The 17,113-nt window shown below is 45.0% G+C and overlaps 1 protein-coding gene across 2 annotated transcripts in view; it reads right to left on the reverse strand.

Annotated features, from left to right (window-relative positions):
• AGO3 (argonaute RISC catalytic component 3) overlaps window positions 1–16,572 on the reverse strand; it is a 58,850-nt gene extending 42,278 nt beyond the window's left edge. For both annotated transcript variants that reach the window (XM_066639083.1, XM_066639084.1), the window contains exons 1-2: window positions 16,378–16,572; window positions 4,195–4,366 (exon numbers count right to left, since the gene is read on the reverse strand). In XM_066639083.1, coding sequence (XP_066495180.1) covers window positions 4,195–4,366; window positions 16,378–16,396 — 191 coding nt within the window. In that variant the 5' untranslated portion in view covers window positions 16,397–16,572. The remainder of the gene's footprint in view (window positions 1–4,194; window positions 4,367–16,377) is intronic.
• Window positions 16,573–17,113: the final 541 nt, after the last annotated feature.

The raw sequence follows: 17,113 nt of genomic DNA on the forward strand, positions 1-17,113 counted from the left end.
AACAAGAAGCTAGAACTCACGTTAGCTGAAACAGTCAGCTTTAATTTTTTTTTTCACTCCCTAACACAGTAGAATGCTGGCATTCCCCTGAGTAAGTCCAATATAGTGGACTTGGGTTAGGTTCTGAGGCAGAAACTGCAACCCTACTCACCAGCCCAACCAAATTCAGTGGAAATTCCTTCTGAGTAAACATGCACTGAATTGCACTGGTTGGATGACCTTTCTAGTAACAGAGAAGAACAAGAGCACTGTGGACTTCCCCCAGCCTCTCTCAGAAGCTTTGAGAACAACTAGGGCAGCAGGTCCCACACTGTGAGTTCGGGACCCACCAGTCGGTTGTGACCCAATTTTTGGTGGTTTGCAAAACTGATTAGGCTGTGTCCGTCAAGGGTTAAACAAGCTGCAACTTGGGGGGGGGGTCACTGTTGCCCAATTACCATTATAGCTACACCCCTTGGCATTTATAAATCAGGCAGCAGCCTCTAGGGCCTCAAAAAGGTTTGAGAACCACAGCACTGGGGTACCACCTGTTCGGGGTGAGCATAAGGAGCACTGCCTTGCAATGGTTCCACTCATACCTGCCAGGTAAGTTTCCAAAGACAGTGCTGGGGGGCTTCTGTTCTACCCCATGAGGCACCAAAGGTTTCTATTTCCATCTCCAGTGCTTTTTTTTCTTTTCTTTTGTGAGGCCTCCCTGAGGGCCCGCCCAGCCTTTCTGAGGGGGACCCCCTTGTGGAGGCCTCAGACTATTTCCCCACAAGAAGGGGGGGTTACATCACCCGGTTCCCCTTCTGTGGGTTGGCAGCATTCGTTAGTCAGGGGCTGCTAGCAGCAGATCCTCCTGCCTGCTCTTCTAACTCCCAACTGCCTTGTCATACCTGGCCTCCAGGTTTATGTAGGGCAGACCCCTCCTCTTTGGCCCCTCCCCTTCCCTCACAGGGATGGTATAAAAAGGGCCTGTCTCTGGGCCTGCCCTTCCCTGGGCTTACCACAACTCCTCCCCTTCCTCTCTCTGTTTCTCTCCCACTTCCTCTCACCTGGAGTTGCCAGGGTTGTTCCTGAGAGGGCTGGGAAGGCTGCTGCCTCTGCTTTGGTCCAGAAGCCTCCTCCCTGGGTAAGCTGGGGACTCTGGGGAGGAGAGGAACCCCGACATCTTTTTTTAAAACTACAATAAGTTACTAGGGAGTGAAGAGGGAATCTGAAGTCCAGTGTCATCAGCATTATGCCAATGTGATGATGCTCAACTGCCTCAAGTCTCATTGAGGCAGCGAAGCCCTGAATCACTGCCTAGAATCACTAATGGGCTCAATGAGAGGTTATAAACCAAATAAGATAACCGAAGAGGTTGGGCTTTATACCAACAGCGTATCTGATAGATAGAGAGCACTTAGACTCGCTCTGAATGAAGCAGGTCTCCGGCATAGGAGACTTCAAGCTTTGCTCCTCCAGCTGAGAATGACTTTTTCAGCCTCACCCATACTGCCAGCTGCAACCTTTCCTTGATCAAAACCTCACCACTCCACAATCCTTGACCAAATTCTTACCTCTCCACAACTGGTAGCCTCTAGACTGGTCAATGAAATACACCCTGCATGGGACAGTTTTTGAAAGCTTTCCAAATTCATTTTTGCAAAAATTTCTTTCCTTTGATATAACAAAAATTACAAGTATTGTGCTTATTGTTAAGGTAAGCATGCAATGTCTAATACTGGAACAGTACAAAGACACTAGCAGATCAGAGATCAAAGTGACTTCTGATGCATTTTTATGTTTCCAACAGAAACTTGAGATATAAAAGGGAGGCAGAACTCAATGAACACATCGAGTTTGCAAGTGCTTTTGATACATGAATTTAACCATTTAAGGTTTTTTTCCCCCATTAACACCAGTTTCTACAATCTCTGGTATTACTGGCTACTATCTGGGGATTGTGGGTCTTCCCAATGTAAAGGGATTTCTACCCCAGATGAAGAAAAATACAAGTTATCTTTGAGGCAAGCAGTGCAGAATATCTTCAAAAATATCAGATAAAGCAAATTTAACATCAAGAGTTACCTGCTAATGTAGCACAACATCAAAGTTCTAATTTAATCCTTCAGAGCCCTGTGCAGACCTAAATGACCATATCCTCTCTACCCACAAACTGCACCCACATAATTCAGGGCGACTCTCCCTTGAACATTCCCATCATACATCTGAAGTTCAGCATAAGGATAAAACATCTCCATTCTTCTCTTTGCACAGATGTCATGCATCTGTGAAACTCCCTGAACAGGGAAGACTGTTTCGCATCCTCCTTATTAGCTCTCAGGCAGGTAAAAACTGTATATTTTAACAGCCAGTGAGTTTATGGCCCATAAGAACTAAATAGTAACCCTATCCTAACACACTTGTCTGGCATCTCTCACAACAGTCACTCGCTAGCTGATGAAACTCTTAATCAGTTATGAAGTCAGTCACAGTTACAAGACAATGATTTCATATCAGCTAAAAGTTACAGAACCTTAAAGCAAGAGCAAGATTTGATGTCATCTACCTTTTCTGTTAATTTTGTGAGATTATTTTACTTCCTAAACTGGGGATTAGGGGGTAGGAAGAGAACATACAGTGTGAATTATCAATAGAAGTGGTATTTCAAACTTTTGGGATTAAAACTATTCAAATCCAGGAAACTCTGGAGTTATTCCACTTTCTCCCATAAGACACTCCCAGACAGGACTCTGAAAACAACTCATTTTCCAAGTGGGTCAGAAAAGAACTTTAACATATTTGGACGCTGATACTTTTAGTAAGACATTCAAAACATCTAGCCAATTCTATTCCAAGAAAGTGAACAGAGTGTCTTGAACGAATGTTTAGTGTTTTTGACTAATATATACTAAAACATTCCTTTAAAACTCTAAAATTTTCCAAATGTGTATTTCTTTTCTCCACAGTCAATGCTTCAAGAAGAGATGATGGATTTATAAATTTCACAGTACTTTCAAGAAATTCCACTGGTTTAGACGGCTCAGGAAAGTATGAGGTAAACAGTCACAGCACTGGGTAAGTGCCTACTCTTGACAGCATCAACACAGACGGTACCAGTTAAACCATGAAGATTGTACTCTGGCTGCACCCAAAGGTTTTCTTCTAACTGCAAAGGAGCCCGCTTTGTGCAGAATCATTCTGCGGAAGGAAGACCCTTTCTGCAGGAGAAGGAAGGCCCTATGATGCAACTTACTGCACTTCCTCTGGTGTCACCCAACTTGTACTTTGTCCATGTTAACGCTTTGTCTCATCACAAGGCTCTATTTTTCTCTAATGAGCAAGCTACGGTTTCTTCAAGCACAGACTATCACTATCCATTTTGCAACGTAAAAATGAACACACACCCACATTTAACTTACAACTGGTCAAATCCCTGTCCTGTCCATGAGAAATGAACACACATTTTCCTACTGGACCACAAGGCTCAGAAGTCAAGAAGCCCACCAGAGGACTGAATTCGCCCAGTCATGCAAATGAATATTACAAAAATAAATTCCATTCCAACTGCAAAGGAGACAATAGGAACTCAGAAACCCACCATGTAGCTTCGTCAGTACGACAACTACTACAAGACAGTACCAGATCATTCACAGTGAAATGCTAACTGTTTCCAGTTACATTTGGATTTTAAGTGGGGAAAACGTATTCCCAGAATACTTAAAGCACTGACTCACTAATACGCGTTCTAGGAATCATTAAAATGCTTTTTGCCACCAAGCATATTAAACCCAGTTTGAATCCTTCGGCTGCACTAGGCCTAACTGCTAAATCATCCATTGTTAAAGACATGGCTGTTTTCACACACAACATTTAAATCTGTTATTTTCCACGTTGTAATTCCAATGTAGAATACATACATACATGCATATGGTGGGTTGTTTTTTTTTGGCTTAGCATCTCAGTACCTAACATACATGAGTGACAAACTAAAAGGTGCCTTAAGCCTAGGAGATGGTCTAAGAATTGACAGACCAGACCAGGAGTTCATTTTGTTTAAATAGACTAACTAGGTTTAATATTTCATGATCTGATGATCATGATCTCAGGTTTAAAATTCATGATCTCTCAACAGCATCTCTTGGACAGCCACAATAAAATCATGTGTATCCCACAACTTTACCAACTACTTCATCAGTCTTAGTCAAGTTACATTCTTTGACTTACCTGTTCACCCTCCGAGGACACTTATCTGGCTTAATGTCCACCTCATAGAGGTAGACGTCAATCTTTGGGATTTCAACTTGGAAGCAGTTGGCCAGCAGTTTGATGGGTTTGCCCATGGTGCCATAGCCAGGCCGTCTGGGCACCATGAGCAGGGGCTGTGCCCCAATGGGTCCTGCCAAGAAAGAAAGAAAATGTACAGTTTAGAGCTGGGAAAGGAATGAACCCTAGTGGAGATTCTAATCTCTAGCACATTCAATTTTTTTAATCATTTCAAAATTAAAAAGCATATGAAGCCTGTTTATCATGGAAATTTCTAACACTTTTGAGAGAGGAAAAAAATCATAGTAACTGAAAAGGCAAGAGGAAAAGCCTGATTAGACTCAAAGTGTAAAACAGCAACAAAATCATGGAATGTGCCCAAGAAATAATCTCGTCTGACCCCTCTGAAAGGCCAGATACTTGCAGTCTTCTACCGAACATGATTCAAACCAAACTGCTTTTGGGGTGGTGGGGCAGACAGCAAATGCTCACAGAGCAGACAACTCTGGATTACTCAAGCAATCAAGACAACCCACACATTGCAGGAGAAGGCAAAAAACCCCACAGATCAGCCAACATCACCCAAGAGAAAGCTTCTTGCAGTGATTAGAGACAGAACATGAGGAATGGTGCCATGATGATTTCCATGCCAAATCACACACAGGGAGAAAAAGCCTTGAACCGACAACCTCAGATCAGAAACTGCAATGGATCCTTTATACACTGAACTCATACAACTCCATTTCTGACCCAGCATGAGTTCTTTTTTCCTGTAACTCTTACAAGGAGATGTATTCCAAAATTAATAGCTCAATCTAATAGCTCAAAATGGTCCTCTCATTTCCAATGTAAATATGTTCATGTCCCATTAACTTCTGAACTCTCTCAAAGTTCCCAAAGTTCAGGTGCAATATGGAAATATGGTTAACTTCAAAGCAGAAGTAAAAACTTTTCCTCTCCTTCTCTCAGGTACAAGAGAGGAGAGGAGGGGGGAACACACAGGCCCTCAGTTCTCCAGATCTCATTCACGCGGTGGGAAAATTACAGTTTCCCACCAAACCAGAACTGGGCTCCTGTGGCCTACTGGCACAAGAGCTTTTCAAATTCAGTATCATGGTGGACAAAATTTGTAGAAAGCACTGAATACCTGCAACCACTAGAATTCAAGGAACAGTAAAACCAGTCTGAAACACAAGTACAAACAAGAAGTTCTGCTGCCCACAACAGTCAATTTCAGTGGTTTAAGCATTTAATTTGAGGAAAGCCGATAATTATCGCACAGGAAAAGGATTCACTCTCACTACGTACAAACAAGCATGTTGGGCTGAACACTCAGCGTTCCCATTTCTTCTTTTTCTGCTTGCAGAACTTCAGCTGAGCTTTCTGGTAATACTGCTAGCACAGGAAATAGACTAAGCATAGTGTCAAGTCTCATTTCACTGGCTCTGCTCCTCTCAAAATAAAAGCAGGCAGATTTGCAAAACAAAAAAAGATACACACTGAGAACTACACTTGGCGTTCTTGTAATGACTCACACTACAAATGTCATTGTTTGTAAATGCAGCAAAGTCAAAAAATCCCCTAGTTCACTCCTACTCAGTGACGGAGGTTGTGTATGTTCCCACCTACAGACTTCAGCTGTTAGCGCAACTCCCCATGTGTGAAGAGAAAGCAAATGGAGATCGAGTAATATAATGTTGCTTTTTACTTACACTGAAGCGTGTCAGGCCCCTGGCTTCAATAGGAAAAGCTTCTGCAACAGGAGCTCTCTTAGTAAATCTTCATGGTGATTTGCTTATGCACCAGGTTCATTGAACCGCCAATAGCTACACATGCAATAGGTTCAGGCAAGTCCCAAGAACACAGACAATTGACAAACAGCTGCTCAGGTAACCAAACCATGCTCCCTCTGCAGTTGTACAGATGATATGGGTGGCCCATTACAAACTCGTTTTAATACCATAATCCAAATTCTCACTCCAAACCACATCCTGGTTCCGCTCCTTTCTGCTCTATTCTTTCTGAGAAGCATGACTTCCTTAAGGACAGACCATTGAATGGGACGGGTTGTTCTATACTTAAAATATTTTAATTCTGCTTTTTCCCAGCAGGTACTCAAGGTGGGTAAGGCCAAGCAAACTCCCTATTGGTGAAGCTTGGTGGACATATTCGTGTTTAGGATTTAACTAACTAAAACGTCGCTAACCAAATAATATTTTTCCTCCTGGACAAGCTAATTAGCAAACCTAGAGTTTGTTAACAGAGCAAACCTTGAGTCAACCTGCAGCACTATTCCTCAGCTCCAGACACCTTAAACAGTGCTCCTTGCTCTCTGGTACCAACACACGATCTATAAGGAGGCAGGGGAGGAGGTGGGTGTCCAACATGTGATGTGAAGACTGATTACTGAAACATAAAAATCTGCTCTCCTGCCCAGCCGGTTGAACCTGATCATTCTTGGGCCCTGAACTAGGTCCTAGGATTCTAGTTAATCAAGAGGTAGCACAGGTGGCGGTGGTGGTGTACGCAAGCCTTCGTTCCCGATCAAGCAGCACCAACTGCCAGACATTGCTGCTCCAGTTTCCAACAGGTCTACTCAAGAGAATGCAAGACTAGCAGTAAGCGATCAACAGAATCAGCCACATCAGTCTGTTTTTCTTTGAATCTTCACACATTATGGACCAAAGCATTACGTTCAGCATATACACTTTTCGAAAAACATTATTCTGGTTTGTATCCAAGGGAAGAAGCTCCCTCCTGAAGAAGAGAGAAAACTTGGGATAAAACCCTCTGAAACGATGTAACTCTTGTTGGATTTTATTGTGAAAGTCTGTTGGATTTAAAATTTAAAACTGAAACAAGCAAATTCAGAGTCTGAGGTGGAGCCAGTGTTTTCAAGTGCCGGGCCTGCATCATTTTGCCTTGTATGTGAAGAGGTTATAGGGCTGAAACATACACAATGGTGAATCTGGCTTGGCAAAATTTGCCCAATGGCTACTTGTCTTACCATAAGTTTTTGGATATTCAAAACTTAAGCAAGACAGTGGGTGATTAAAGGATTTCAACGTTATTGATTTAGCAGAACATGAAACTTCCCTAGAGCGTGTTTGCCAATGGCTGTTTTCAAATGGTTTTACAGTTCTTCATGCATTAAATACACCCTCAGGGAAGGTAAGAAAGGAGAAGTCAAGGGCATGGAGTTCCCTCACCAGCTACTGGAAAGCCATTCAGGCAACACTGCTTTTTAACCCTTCTGCAACTTGTTTCTTTTAATACTGCAAACCACCTTGAGTGCCTTTGCCACAGGTAGTATACAAGTAGCCCATTGGTAGATATAGGTGAGATTTAAAGGAAAACCACAACACTGACAAACAAATTGAAAATGCTTAGAAACGCTAGGTTGGTCCCAAAGAACAGTCTGAAGATGTACAGTATCAACCTTACTGAAGATAAGGAGATCTTGGTTTCCCATCTACCAGTTGACCACAAAGTCTCCATGTGAGCAGCCCTGAGCTCCAGCATAGAAAAAAGTTGGGATAGAAATGTAATAGTTGAAAGTTCAAAATCAGCTGGCACAGTGAGCTAAGCCCACAAATCAAGATCACCAAGTGATACACAGAGCAGCTGTATGAAATTACCAACCTTTAGAAGTGTTTTTTTGGGGGGGCAAACTCAATCTAGATGACAGGAATTTACCGTGGTGTCCCCCACCCACGTCTCCAAATTTGCTGCACGTATACTTATGGGAAGACTCTTCTGAGGGAGCTGTTAAATGTTAAATTGCCTAGCAGATAAGTTACACTTTGGCACCTCACCTACATGTGTCACATCAGCCTGCAATTTGTCTTAGGTGAACAAACATCTGAGTGAAAACAAGACCACGGGTTTTCACACGTTGTAGATCAGGGATGTAGCTGCAGAAGGATCTAAGACAGATCTAGAGCCTCATATATTCTATTCTTACACTCAAATGAATGGTTTCTTACAGCATTTTTTTTCCTCTCTGCCTGAACGTGGATCTTTGTAACAGGGATCAAGTTTTCAATGGGCGATTTCAATGTGTGTGCAACTCAAGTGTTCCATCAGAGAAAGAAGAAAAGTTACAACGAGAAAGGAAAATTTCCTTGCCCTTTATCCTGTTTATCAAATGCCTCAATTACCAGATTCTCCCACACAATGCCACATAGTCATATTAAACCTGAAACATCTAAATGCATGCCAAAGTTTGAACAGGCATTTCCCCGAATTCACGGAGAATCTGTTCCAGGCACCCCCTGTGGATAAGAAACAAACAGGTGTGTTTCGTCCTTTTACATATGCTACAAGAGGAAGATGACATGCAGGCAGGTAGCCTGCACGCTAGGCAGACACAGTCAGAATGTTAGCAGGAAGCAGGAGCTTCCCCCTAGTCTGCAGGAGGGGGACTGTGTCCCCCCCCCCCGGTGTGCAGGATGCCTGCCTGCATGTCACATTTCTCTTGCAGCATCTGTTAAAGAAAGAAACACACCTGTTTGTTAATGGGGGAACTGGAAGGCAATGAACCAACAGAACACCGAAACTGCAGAAACCAGATCTGCATATGTGGGGGAGGGGGGAAGGGGGCGCACGCCCGTACTCTCTACCATTTTGGCACAAGCTTTAAATGACATTGCATTCTAGGGGTCTAGTTCTCCACCCGCAGACACAGCATTTTCAGAGCTGATGAAATTTAGTTCTCTTCCCGTCAATGCATTTTGATGGAGCAGTTCTCTTTTGAAAGGCTGCCGGAACATTTTTCTCCTACGCTATTTATGCCATCTCAATGGATTTAATTATTTTAAGATGTAGGTTTAATGCACATATTAGTGACTCACAAAACTCCCCAGAAAGGGGAACTTTGCTTCACAAAACACCCCCTCACAGGGTAGCCCCACCCAGAAATATGCACTAAACTTGTTTTACCTGAAACCTCCCACACTGCCATGGTGGCCCCATTTTTCCTAGACTCCTCCTCTTGGATTAGGCAGCAAGCACTTCAACAGGACTGGCTTCACTTCCTCTTTCAGGTTTAGTATTGCCCCGCCCCACCCCCGAAGAAAATGATTATTGTAACCATCACTTCGCTTGAGTGCGCATTGCCCAGTCAACCATTCTTCTGTTTTGAAAGACAGCACACTACAAGGCAGAGGCCGACACTTTCAGTACCTGGGAGTTTGTAAAGGAACCCAAACCACTCACCAGGAGCAAGGAAAGCACCAAGAAGCAATTCTGTCCTGCTGCAGCAAAACTTGCACCCCCTTCACTTGGCACTGATGTATGTTCACCTTTTCTCTGTTATCTGTGAATTCCTATAACCAGCAGTGCTTGTTTCTTGGTTTTTCGGGGGGGCGATCCTTAACCTCTTCATTAATACGTACAGATTTTCAGCTTTCTTTCTGCACGGTGCTCCCTCAGTCCTGCCTGCCATTAAGCCTCTGGAGAATTAACTCCATTTTGAAGCAAAGTCAGAGGTGAGAAGCACTTCAACAAAACCATCCAATAGTCAAACATAACTTTATGGGTTTTTGAGGACAATGACCCCGTTTAAGTATTGAATTTAAGTTGTTTCTCATTCTTTCAAGATAAAGTACACGCTGCAAACAAACGAAAACCTCATTACGGAGACAATGAAGCCTCTCTTACACAGACAGCTTCAATATCCTTACACACCTTACCCTTCAAGCCAGCGGGTCAGGACCCTTGAGTGAGCTGCATCACAATCATTTTATTCAGGCAGCTGTGCATTGCATCAAAAGTAATATCAGGGCAGCCATTTTCAACCACTGTGCCGCAGCACACTGGTGTGAGGCAAGTGGTCCACAGGTGTGTCACAGGAATTTGGGGGAAGGTAATTTATTAATAGGGCCAATGGGAGGTGTGAGCCCCCACTGGAAGCATGGTGTGCCTTGTCAATTGTCAAAAATCTGGTGGTGTGCCTTGACCATTTTAGTGCCTTGTCAGCAGGCCGTGAGATGAAAAAGGTTGAAAAACACTGCATTAGGATAAAACTCAGATCTGAAATGCCTGAAGCCTGAAATTGCAATACATTTTAACTCTGCTTCTTACATGCTGTGCCGGCGACACAAAGCAAAGCCCTGCACTGGAACCTCTGTGATGCCCCAGCCAACACTCTGGGTAATACTGCTCTTACTGTGCATTCTGGAGTCGGTCCACCCAGGTAGACCGACCCAGGTAGACCGACAGCCCCACTGGATCAGGCCAGAGGCCCATCTAGTCCAGCTTCCTGCATCTCACAGCGGCCCACAGTGGAACTCTGGCCAATGTCCAATGATACCCCTTGAAGGGGAAGAGGTAAAACAGTTGGCAAGCTTGAGTATCTACTTTCATGTTTGTTTTGAAAATAAGGAAAGAAATGCCTATATCTAAATGAACGATGAGAAGATTAAAGTAAAACTGTCCTCCAAGCTTGTCCAATTTACCTTTGTCAATCGCACAGGAGATGCCCAGTACCCCATCTGACAAATTTTTAAGGCTTTCTTCCCAGTGAATGGAAAGGAGGCTAGTTGAGAATCTGGAAGAAAAGCCATTGCAGAAAAGGTTTGGGAGTATGTGAGAAGTACAGAACTGGTCCCCAGAAGAACTTAATGTCTGTCTGCCCATCCTCACACACCTCGTGCCATATGAAAGCAGCATGTGTGGGGGAAGGATAAACTGGTCCACAAAACATAAGACTCACAGCTTAATCCAGAGTGCAAATAAGCACACCTATTGATTTCAATACTTCTAAGTATGCTTACAATCATTGATTTTAGAATCCCAGGGTCAACCCTGAAACTTCCCGTCTTCTGGTTTTTGAGTCCCCCACCAGAAAGAGACAGCTTTGGAATTAGATCAATTTCTTCCTTGAAGACTCCAATGTAAAATTCACCTCTTCACACAATAAATCATAATGGGAGGCATATGTACAAGTGCAGAAAGGCAATTTCAAGTGCATGTGTCTAAATAAAAAGCAAAGATAATGGCTACAATGCAAACAGATACCTGCTATAAACAAAGCAAAAACCCAAACAAAAACATTTCAAGTTACTACTTGTACAGTGGGGAAAAACCAACAACCCCATTAACAACACTAACAGGCATACGTTTTAGTTTTCAGTATCCACACAAGAACACACTTATCCATAATCTAAAGCAGAGAGACGTCTTTATTAGGATCAACCAAAAGCTTCCTTGCTGCTTGAGCAGAAAGTTACATAGAAACTTTTGACTGTCTCCATCTGAGTAAAAATACTGTCACCCTCACATCAAGTTGCAAAACGAACCCCCAGAATAATTGAGTCCACAATGCTGTGGGTCCCAGCTTGCGGAAGGAGATAAAAGCAAGCAGCGTTTGCCAGCTCTACTGTGAAGATAAAGGGATCCAAACATTTCATGAAAATGTTGCAACTAGGAGTCCAAGCATTTGCTTTCATTAGTTGACACTTTCACTAATTAGTGAAGGTTCCAGCCACATAGTCTTAAGCCAGGGCTTCCCAATCTTTGCACCACTGGGACCTTGTTTTTAAAAACAATCTGTTTCCACCCACAAGACAAAAAAAATATAGAAAATATTTTTATTTATTTTTCATAATAAAATTAATTATTGGGGTCCCGAGTTTCTGAGACTGCTAAAGACCTTATATATAGTATGCATGTGCACTAACACTTGCAAGGCTCTTCCTAGAAACGTCCTAAGGAAACTTCCCAAACCTTTAGAGTCATTCTAGGATACCCAGAAGGTTGAACTGAAGAACAAGATGTGCAGCTAAGAATCTCCAGGTCAGACAAATGCTGAAACTAGGCTCACATGTGATCTACTGCATGCCAATTACTAGAGAAAATGTTACATTTTAATTCAGTTGTATGAAGATGACCTCATACCACAAGGTTAGCATTCCAGCTAACAATTTTCATCAGTAAACTGGGCAAGGGTGCTTGAAACTTTTTTAAAAAAAACCTTGCAAAAACCTTTGGTGTCCCATCAAAAACTGGCTTGCAATCCACTGATACGTTCCGACCCACAGTATGGGATACAAGCAGCTCTGGAGACCCAGTTACAGGAATGGTAGCAGAGCCTCAGGGTTTTTGTGCTACTGATGCCAGCTATCTGTTTTTATTGAAAATGTTTTAAAACCGCTTATTGATTAATAGCTATCTAAAGCAGCTTACAATAAATAAAAATAAAACACAAAAACCACCACAGTAGCAATTTAGAGAAAAGCACTACAGCAGTCAGGAACTCCTCAAAATGTTGTTAGGCTGCTATCCTATGCACATCCACCTGGAAGTCAGTCACAATCAACTCAATGGTGCTTAAGAGTGTGCTGTAAAACATCCAAATAGCTGAAAAAACCTGGGAGAATAAGGTCTTCTCCCTGCATCCAAACACTGTGAATGTCACACAAGCTATTCAATAATTTTATTCATTTACTTGCATTTATATCCCACTGTTTCTCCAGGATGTTCAGGGCAGGCAACACAGATGGTTTCCCCACCCCTATTTTACTCTCACCACCACCACCACGCTTGCTTAAACCACACACGTCACCATTCTTGTAGAAATGATTTATTGCAATGAACTCTCCAAACCTTTATGAATTTCCATCTTTGTAATGCGGTAAAGCTATTTTTGCGTACATCCCCTTTTGTATATTTCTAAGTATTGTTTCCTATTTCAATTGCCTTTTTTAAAATTGGTGTGTTCCTCAATAAAAGGCTAAAGAGAAACTGATGGGTAGTCAGCATAGTGATTAAAGTATCGGTAAGCCACATGCCCAGTATATGGTCCCAATTAATAGTCTAGCAGCTGTGGTTTGAATTAACCAATGCTTCTAAGCAGCCCTATACAACACATCACAGCAGTTGAGACTGGAAGTCAACAAAGTGTGGGTAACTGTAGCCAGGCTCTCTCTCTGTCCCAGAGAGACCAATGGCTAATATAAGGCACTCTATGTTGGGGGCTCCAGTAACCATGCAGGATCAAGGAGCACTCCCAGACTGGGTGTCTGACGTTTTAGGGAGAAGAAATCCAAATCAAAACACAGATCATCATCTTCCTGAGCAAAGAAGCAATCCACATGATATCCATATTGTCAGGACTGAAATCCAATTTATTACAACAATCCACATGATATCCATATTGTCAGGACCGAAATCCAATTTATTACCAGACCCAGAAATTCAGTATTTCCTCTGCCACACCCAGCTGATATAAGAGAAAAATTGTTTAGTGGCCATCAACATATGAAAGATGTTCCGCTCCAAATCCCCAGATGACCTTTCATGTAGACCAGCCATTTTCAACCACTGTGTTGTGGCACACGGGTGTGCCGTGAGTGGTCCACAGGTGTGCCACCAGAATTTGGGGGAAGGTCATTTACTAGTAGGGCCAATGGGGGATGTGAGCTCCCACTGACAGCATGGTGTGCCTTATCAATTGTCAAAAACCTAATGGTGTGCCTTGATCATTTTAATGCCCTGTCAGTGTTCCATGAGATGAAAAAGATTGAAAATCGCTGATATAGACACTGAAAATACCTTCATGTTACTAATCACTAATAATTTCAAAAGAAAGCAATAACTATTTTGAGTTCGATCTAACTCAGGGGTGCCCAAACCCTGGCCCTGGGGCCACTTCTGGCCCTTGAAGACTCCCAATGCGGCCCTCAGGGAGACCCCAGCCTCCAATGAGCCTCTGGCCCTCCGGAAACTTGCTGGAGCCCGTACTGGCCCGAAGCAACTGCTCTCAGCATGAGGGCAACTGTTTGACCTCTCGTGTTAGCTGTGGGATGAGGGCTCCCTCCACCACTTGCTGTTTCACGTCTGTGATGCAGTAGCGGCAGCAAAGAAAAGACCAGCCTTTGTGCAAGGCCTTTTATAGGCCTTGAGCTATTGCAAGACCTTCATGCGTTCATATAACTTCATCTTTAATATATTTATTTATGTAAACTTATGTACATTTATTCAAATTTTAAATGTAAATTAATTATTTTTTCCCCAGCCCCCAACAAAGTGTCAGAGAGATAATGTGGCCCTCCTGCCAAAAACTTTGGACACCCCTGATCTAACTGATAGGTTTAGCTTCAAAAAGAGGTATTTTGAGACAACAAAGTTGTTGCTAGGGTTGCTAGAACTTGCCAACAGCCCGCATCAAAGAAAGAGTCGCTATCTAATAACTATTCAGTTCAAGCAAGTGCTACAAGTAGTTATAATTGTATGCAGAGCAGGCTGAAAAAAGCCATTGTGGAAGACCAGGAAGCAAGGTACAGATAAGAATCCAATCCATTTCAGGACCCGAAGCAGGATATATCTCAAGGTGGCTTCACTGTACCCCAAACTTCAGAAAGCACCATCTCTTTCAACTGGGTCACTTTAATAAACAGATTTACCCACAATAATTTCAACTAGACAAGCCAGATTTACTGTCACTGTGCAGCATTCCACCTAAAGCCAGCTGACAAATTAAATACAGACTTCTTGAAGCCAGCCTATTTTTGCTCAGGAGTCTGCCTTCATGCTATCGACCTCCATGAAGCCATGCGACCAGTGTGGCATGAACTTACTAGCTAGGAACTTGAGTGACTTTGGACGCAATCCTAACCCCTTATGTCAGTGCTGGAAAGCACTGATATAAGGGCAATGCAGCTCTGAGGTAAGGGAGCAAACATAGCCTTACTTTGAGGAGATCTCTGTGAGTACCACCCAACTGCAGGATGCAGCACACATCCCATTGGCACCATTATGCCAGTGCTGGAAAGCACTGACATAAGGGGTTAGGATTGCGCCTTTTCTGAACAAAATACTGATGCTTTGATTCTGTCATCTGAGAAAAACCTGTCAATATCAAGGTTCACTTGAGGTCAAGCGCATATAACGTAACAGCAGATACTAGGTAGGGTCAGAGAATAGGATGCCAACTTGGACTAACTTTAGAAGCACAAACTTCAATGCATTTTGAAAATATACACTCTACTTCAGGGAGAGTGTGTCTCCCACAAGTAATACCTGTTGGAGCTACAATAACCTTTTGATCTGCCCTGACTCTACCCCACTATTCCAAACAGGAAAATCAAGCCCCTAAAGCTGCCCTACATGCACATCACACCCATTCTGTCAGAAAAGGGAAACACCACGTGCAAAAAGGTTTCATAAGGTTGCATCCTGGAAGGCCCTCTAGAGATACGCAGTCACCAGCAACTGAACTCCCAGCCACAAAGTCAGAAGCATCAGTTCCACCAAACTGTAACTTACATGAGCTACAATCTCTTGCAAACTTCCAGGCTGCAGTCTTCAGACAGACGTCCTGGAAAGCAGCCCCGTTTAGGTCCACAGTGAACGCTCTGGGGCATGCTGGGCACCTATTTCACCCCCACTGACGCTTTCCAACCCCTGAACATCTTTTCAAAGTCCCGAATCACTCAGGCGCCCCCCCCCCCCGTGTTTCCTTATCAAACCCTCCACAGAGTAAGGACAAGAGGTGGGTGGGGAGGCAGGTGAAGCAGAGCGTCCCCACCGGAGTCCTTCGAAGACTGTCATGTGAGGCACCCAAGCAATGACAACCCTGGGTGCTTGGTGCCTCACACAGCAGTGGCACTTTTCGAAGGGGCACTGTGCCCACCCGCCGCACACCCCTGCCACATTGGGACCTTTGGTGGGCCGCTGTGAGATACAGGAAGCTGGACTAGATGGGCCTTTGGCCTGATCCAGTGGGGCTGTTCTTATGTTCACATCCCATACATCATCAGCAGTCAGCGGGAGGCTCCAAAGCAGCAGGGCCAGGTCCCTCCTGCTGCCATGAGCTCTCAAGTCCTCCCTGGCCTGGATGCCCCTCGGGGCAGAGATTCACAGCGACCCCTCCCTCTCAATGTCCTCCCTGGCCTGGAGACCCCTGGGGCAGGGACTTACTGCACCCCTTCCCTGATCTGGAGGCCCCTCGGGGCAGGGACTCACTGCACTCCCTCCCTCTCAATGTCCTCCCTGGCCTGCAGGCCCCACGGGACAAGGAGACTCACTGCACCCCCTCCCTCTGCCCTGCCCGGCCTGGAGTCCCACAGGGCGGGAACTCACTGCTCCCCCCCCCGGCCTGGAGGCCCCTCGGGGCAGGGACTCCCGCACCCCCCGGCCCACCTGCGGTGCCGATTTCCATTCATGAGGCTGGGCGCGGCCGCGCTGGGCTGGGCGCCGGGCCGGTCCCGCCGGGCCTCCTCCTGCCTCCCGCTCCGCCGTTCCCCTGACGACGCCTCCGCGCGCCGGCCCCCCACGCTGCGCGCCCTCCGTCCTCGCGCTCAGCCCGGTGCCTGGAAGGGAGCGCAAGTGGCTGGCCGCCCGCAGCCCTGCTCGCCGCCCGACTGGCTCTCAGGGGCGCTCGACTCTCCGCTCAACAGCCCGGCGCCCGCGCATGCGCAGGAGGGCCCCACCGGAAGTGCCCTTCCCCGCTCCGCGAGCGCTTCCGCATCCGGTGGCCATAGAGAGAGACCGCGTCTAGACTCACTCACGAGCCAACTGCCGGGTCTTGCATTCTGGGGGAAGGCCAAGAAGAGGCAGCTGGCTGGGCTGGAGAAGCCACCTCCACCCACTTCCTTCTCCCTGCCAGGACTGGGAGGAGCAGAGGCTGGCAGAGCCCCAGGTGGGGGCAGCACGTGGCACAGCAAGCAGGCTCTGGTGGCAGCTTCCTTCGGGTTCACTCCAATCAAAAGCAGGGCAAAACTCCGCCCAGCCCCGCAACCCTATGCATGTCTACTCAGAAGGAGGCCTCACTGAGTTCGATGGCACTGATTCCCAGGAAAGCGTGGGCAGCTCTGCAGTCTTCCACTGTTCCTGAATTAAAAGTGTCCACCACACCTCATTTTCCTGAATAGCTACT

This window comes from Tiliqua scincoides, chromosome 10 (assembly GCF_035046505.1).
Source record: "Tiliqua scincoides isolate rTilSci1 chromosome 10, rTilSci1.hap2, whole genome shotgun sequence".
NCBI classification, from domain to species: Eukaryota; Metazoa; Chordata; class Lepidosauria; order Squamata; family Scincidae; genus Tiliqua; species Tiliqua scincoides.